This window comes from Gouania willdenowi, chromosome 4, assembly GCF_900634775.1.
Source record: "Gouania willdenowi chromosome 4, fGouWil2.1, whole genome shotgun sequence".
Classification (NCBI taxonomy): Eukaryota; Metazoa; Chordata; class Actinopteri; order Blenniiformes; family Gobiesocidae; genus Gouania; species Gouania willdenowi.
In genome coordinates this window covers 28,217,837-28,224,258 of record NC_041047.1, presented here as the reverse complement: position 1 = coordinate 28,224,258, position 6,422 = coordinate 28,217,837, and the positions used below count along the sequence as shown (strand labels likewise).

At 40.6% G+C, this 6,422-nt stretch overlaps 1 protein-coding gene across 1 annotated transcript; it reads right to left on the bottom strand.

Annotated features, from left to right (window-relative positions):
• Positions 1 to 3,306: 3,306 nt before the first annotated feature.
• Positions 3,307 to 4,611, bottom strand: rxfp3.2b (relaxin family peptide receptor 3.2b). The gene has a single exon (XM_028444887.1). The coding sequence runs from the start codon at positions 4,486 to 4,488 to the stop codon at positions 3,307 to 3,309; it is 1,182 nt and encodes a 393-aa protein (XP_028300688.1). The 5' UTR covers positions 4,489 to 4,611.
• Between the last annotated feature and the right edge of the window lie 1,811 nt (positions 4,612 to 6,422).

Here is a 6,422-nt window from a genome sequence, read left to right as displayed (position 1 = left end):
AAATAGGTCAGATAAAATACGTTTTAGTCTTTTAATAATTTAGCAGAAAGACTTCCCATTGGTGTAACTTTGTACATCTCTGTACCACTGTGTTTCTGTTGGAGGTTTCTCTTTGATGCATTTGAAAAATAAAATGTCTAGTAGCAGCAGTTTCATAAGAAGAGCATACTGTGGAGAGGTTGATATTAAACCCAGCAGGAACAATGCTTGTTTGGCTTTACATTTTATATGGAGAATTGTGCTTTATTCTATTTGAACATTTTATCCAAATCGTGTAATCATAGGACATTGCCACAAAAGTGATAATAAGTCCCTGCTTCCTTCTCACATTTTATACATGTTGGAGCTGCATTTATTAAGAAACTGTGGTGTACATTGTATTCTATGAAGTATTGAATACTGACTATCCTTAAACTGATTACATGTAAATATTTTATTAGTTGATGAAAAGACACTGGACCACTATTCCTGACGAGCTCCTTCTCCCATGTACTGGTGTTTTTATTTATTTATTGTTGCTAGTTGGTTCAAAGGATTGCAACTTCTGATAGAATAAAGAAATCAACTTGTGTTTATTAGTAGGGATCACTAGGAAGTTGTCAAGGGAATTCCTGGTATATTTGTAATCAGAAAACCTTCAAGAGTTGAATACAAAAAAAAAAAAAACAAAACAAAACACAACAACAACAATCAAAAAAACTCAAATCTGCAGAGGAGAAACCAAATTAGAGCTGAAGTTGCTGGAGGCAAACAAGTCTCCCACTGTTTTATAATGTTGTTTTTTTGAAATACACACTTTCCCCACTCTGGTGGAAAAAAATAAATAGTTACTAATTGGAGGGAAGATGCAGATTTATTATGTCCAATTGATTTTAAAATATCATACCAAATCTTAAGCGTATATTCCACACAAATGATCTATTTCTCATGTCAATTGATAACTTGGCAATACTACATTTTTAATTCCTCTTGTGTATCGTTTATTGAGAACCCATTCATAGAAAACCTGATTCCTCCTGAGGTTGACAGCTTGTAATCAAAGTAAAACTTTAAATCAGGTGTTTGAATTAAAATAGATAAGCATAATGCTTTTTTCCGTCGCCCTTTCCGGCATGCAAAAGGACACAAAAAAAAAACAAAAAAAAATGATGTGATTTTGCTCTGAATGTCAAATGAATTTCTGTTAATGCAACCATGTCGGAAATGAACTGAATAAATAAATTAAAAAAAAAAAAAATAAATAAATAAATATGTAAGGGATGTTTACCACTCACAAGTAAAAAAAACTGTATAAAGCAGAATTCAAACTATTTCAAACTTGAATACCTTTATGTTTTCATCGAGAACACAATTATAACGTATGTAAATGTAAGGTACGATGTGTTAGACAAGGGTTAGAATCTCATATGAATCTCTTTAACGTTTGATGTTTGAAGGCATCCACAGGGACAGAGTTGACAGTAAGCTGCCAACAATGTAGCGTACTCCTCTGTGTGAAGAAAGCTCTTGAACACAAACAAACAATTTGGCCCCATTTTACCACTTACATCAAAGGGGAACAATTTCCCCAAGACGAAGCGTAAAAACTGTTTTCTTCCTTCAAGTAAAAAGAAACGCTCAACAATACTTTTTTTTTCTCTTTATATTACAAACAAAGCAATGACCGACTTCCTGGAAAACATTCTGTACTTTGTTGAACTTTGGTCATCTTCCACAACAGTGTCCTACTTTTTAAAATAGTACGAGTACACAAGTGCATCAATAAACTATCACAAACAGAGAAAACAAGCACAATGTAGAATGCCACATTGTCACTTCTAAAATATCTGTAATTTACATCTATATACACATGTTGATAACTCTATAGCACAGCAGTAATGCCTGAACATGATGCATCAGAAGGAACCATGAAGAACACAGTGAAAGTGGTGCATATTTTTTCTCTTGACGTCTGCTTTGGTTTAATTTTTTTTTTAAAAGTCACGTTAAAGCCGAAGATGGCAAAAAAAAAAAAAAAAAAATGTATGGAGAACAGTAAAAGTTTTTTTTTTTTACTCCTTTTTCCATTCATAGATTTTTGTGGAGTGTTTGAAAGCATCACAAATGAGGATTGTATTAATTTAAATGAGACCTTTCAGAAATGATGACGAGCCTGACCTTAAACCTGGTCCGGGGCAGGTTTGCAGCACAGACTGTTACCTCAGTTACCATGGTAACTGAGGTGTTTACACTTAGATGATTTGGCCCTGCTAGTTAAATTTCATTTTAAGTGAGCTGGACTCTCAGCTTAAACCTGTTTAAAACTCTGAGCTGGGTTTGATCAAATACCCAATGAACATACATGTATGTTCAGAATTTCATTATACAACTCTTAAAGCTGCTGGATATGAAAGTATTTTTTTAAATATCAGATAAATACATAGTATAGGCCTCAAAGATCAATAAATTAAAGATAATTTGCTTGAAAAAAAAAAAAAGATGTAAAAGGTTGAAATTGGCGCTTGAAAGTCTGTTTTGCACATTGCATTGTGGGATGTGGAGTCTGGGCCTGGGCAATATATTGAAATTCAAGATATAGCTAGTTTTCTATTTTGGCTGCTTTCACTACTTCTCAGAACAACATGAAAAGTACAGTTAGATGGATTTCTGAGTGCTTCCTAACCAGATCTTCCTCTAAACAAGCCACACTGCACAACTCACTCACATGTGCTGTCCATTAGAGGAGAAAAAGCCAAAAGTGGCACATCTTGTGCAGCTGTTTCTCTTAATAAATACGCCTGTGTGGCATTTTGTATCAGAAAATTTCACCCAGAATTGTTTTTCTCGTAAGACTTTATTGAGTAAAAAAATATTGAGATTTATATCATATATCGAGATATGAATTTTGGTTCATATCGCCCAGCCCTAGTGGAGTTCTGAAAACACATTTTTTTAAACTTAATTCTTACTGTGAATTATTGTGTTCGCTTGACATTAGTTTTTTTTTTCCTTTTGTTCCCAGTGTTCCATGTAATATCAGAAAGATATAAAAACACTTCTATGCTACCATCTCCACGTCCCACAATGCAATGCACAAAACCTTTCTCATCAAACAGTGGAGCTCAAAACAAACTTTCGAGCAGCAATTTCAACTTTTCACATCTTTTTTCAAACAAACGATCTTTGATTTCGCCTGCACTACGTCTTCACCTGATTATATGTTTCGCATTCAGCAGTTTTATCAATTCTGACTGAAATGATATCTGCAAACTAAACACAGAGGTCTTTGACCACCACTGGGAACCATTGCTACTGGTGCGTATTCAGTCAGGCATCCATTGGGACCAGCACGAGAACTGGTGGTGCCTCAGTCACTTTGGTCCTGCGCCGCAGCAGGTGAGTAAAACTCCTGAAGGACGGTGTGAACTGGAGGAGAATCTCCTTGAGGCCTGCCCGGAACTCTTTGCGGATGAGGCAGTAGAGCACAGGATTGAGGCAGCTGTTGGTGTGTGCTAAACACACAGTCAGTGGGAAGGCATAAGCCTGTGCATTATAGAAGGCTTTGCTAAAGGGCACAAGGTCAAACTTGATGAGTACTCCCCACAGTGTCAGAGCCTGATTAGGAAGCCAGCAAAGAAAAAAGGACAGAACCACAATGACGATGGATTTGGTTACTTTGGAGCGCCGATTCTGACGACCTTGCGTTACTTGTGGGCCTGCTGCGCCTGCAACACGCCGACTGAGGATGATGCGTAGAAGGAGCAGATAGCAGACACTGATTATTATCAGAGGGATGAGAAAACCCAGCAGAACCTTCTGCAGCTGGTAGAGTCCCAGAAGAAGCTGTGGATCCCACGTGCCTGAGTCAGGGAAACGCACCAGACAGAGCTCCTCATCAGACACCTGGGCACTGGTGGAGTAGATGGCGTGAGGCAGAGTGACCATCAGAGAAACAGCCCAGATACACACACTGGTCCACTTGGCTTGGGCGGCTGCTGCCTTCCGGCTGTGCATTTTCAGTGCAGAGGAAATAGAGTAATAACGTGCCACGCTCATCGCAGTGAGGAAGAACACGCTGGCGTACATGTTCATGGTGGTGACCGAGCTGATGATTTTGCACATGATTCGACCGAATGGCCAACGGAAATCCAGAGCTGTGTCCACTGCCCAGAAAGGAAGAGTGAGAACAAACTGTAGATCAGTGATGGCCAGTCCCATCACAAAGCAGTTAATGGAGGACTGCTTCTGTCTATAACGAGAGTGCAACAGATACAGAGCCAACGAGTTTCCCAGTAAGCCCAGAGCACACACAACAGAGTAAACACAAGCTATCATCACACGCACCACCACACTGGAGCTGTCTGCTTGCAATCCCATGGTGGACTCCTTAGTGAGGAGTTGTAGCCAGCAGTGCAGGGACATGTTGCTGCCAAAACCTCCACTGTGGTCCTCCTGGTGTACTTCACATGGCTCAGGAGCCAGTGTTTGAAGTCCACTCTCATTCTGCATGGCTGGACTCTTCCTCACACGCGCTTCAGCCTGAGCTGTGAGAGTTGAACAGTCACAGAGAGGCTGAAAAACTTCGAGTCCACCTCATTTACAGCAAAACCTGTCGTAGCTGCACCGGATTATCTCCACCCTCATGTGATTACTTCACCACCACTCACCGTGCTCCGCGGCGCGCCACTTAATAGGTTCCACGTGAACGCGCGGACCTCAGGCGCGCGTTCGACTCACTTCACCTTCCCTGCTCGATGATTGGACCAGATCGAATTGACGCTGTCATCGCTGCAGACACATCAAAGTCATGTGGAAAGTCCGTCAGGGATGAGACGGTAATGCATTTTGACGGAACTCCGTCTGAGCATCACCATCACCATCACCATCACCATCCGCCCAGAACGGAGCTTTGGAGGCGGCATGTGGCCGCGTGCGTAAAGAGCGCACGAGCTGACAGCGCGCACAGCTGTGGCTGAAGCGATCAGTGTCAGTGTCACACACATCTGCTGAACAGATAGAGGACAAGCACCAAGGACACACACAGCACTGAACACATCTCAGTTAAACCCGCCTCACACAGACTATAGGCCAGTGTTTCTCAAATGGGGGTACGCGATGGCGTCACACTTTAGAAAGAGAAAAGTGAAAAAATAACAAATGAAAAAAAGCATTAGAATGATGGTGTTTTATAATGTTTATTTTATTGATTAGAGGAGAGATTTTTTGTTCATCCCGCGGTGGGGAAATGTACTCACATGACAGCTCAATAAATAGTGCTATAAAAAAAGACAACAGAAGGCTACACACAGAAAAACTAGAAACACACACATACACACACACACACACATATATATATATACAGACACATAATGCCCTAAATTGTTTTGTTTAGTATATGTATTTATTACAAATCATAATGAGGACCATAATTCATTATCTCTCTCTCTCTCGCGCACACACACACACACACACACACACACACACACCCACACACACACACACACACACACACACACACACACACACACACACACACACACACACACACACACACACATATATACATTCATATTTACAGACACATAATGCCCTAAATTGTTTTGTTTAGTATATGTATTTATTACAAATCATAATGAGGACCATAATTCATTCTCTCTCTCTCTCTCTCTCACATACACACACACACGCACACCCACACGCACACACACACACACACACGCACACACACGTATTATTGCTACTGATTAGGGATCAACCCATTTTTTAGTGCCGGTGCCGATACCGATTTTTTTCTCATCAGCCTTAGCCGATGACCGATAAGGATTGCCGATTTTCTTGAGCCGATATTTGGAGCCGATACTAGTGTTGTGGTAGTCAAGACCGGTCTTGGTCTCGAGACCAAATTTTAAAGGTCTTGGTCTCGTCTCGGACTCTGAAGCATTTTGACTCGTTCTTGTCTCGGACTTGGGATTTTCCGTCAAGACCGTTGGAGACCAGCACTAATTCCTGCTATTTTTAAACTTTTTTATAATGTGATAATAACACGTAGAAGAACGGGATAAAACAATCCTTTATTCATTATTTAATCCACCCCGTATAATGACCACAACCTTCCTTAATGTGACTGAGTGACGTGTGTGACACATTCGTGTGTGTGTGTCTGGCAACGGTGCCAGTTTGGACCGCGGAGCGCAAGGGAGATATGAACTAATCACCGGTAAAAATCCCAGTAAAACTCCAGAAAACAATCACCAGTAACAAATATTATCTCCCTGGTAAAGACAGTAGCTTTAACAACTGGTAAAATGATAAACTGATGATATTACAGCCTGTGAAGGCTGGATAGGGGACGCACTTACTCTGCTTCTGGGTCCTAGTGCCAGCCGGCCGGTGAAGCCTGTTCTGTTTACCGTGTTTACTGAGGTCCGTGTGTGTTTAATAAG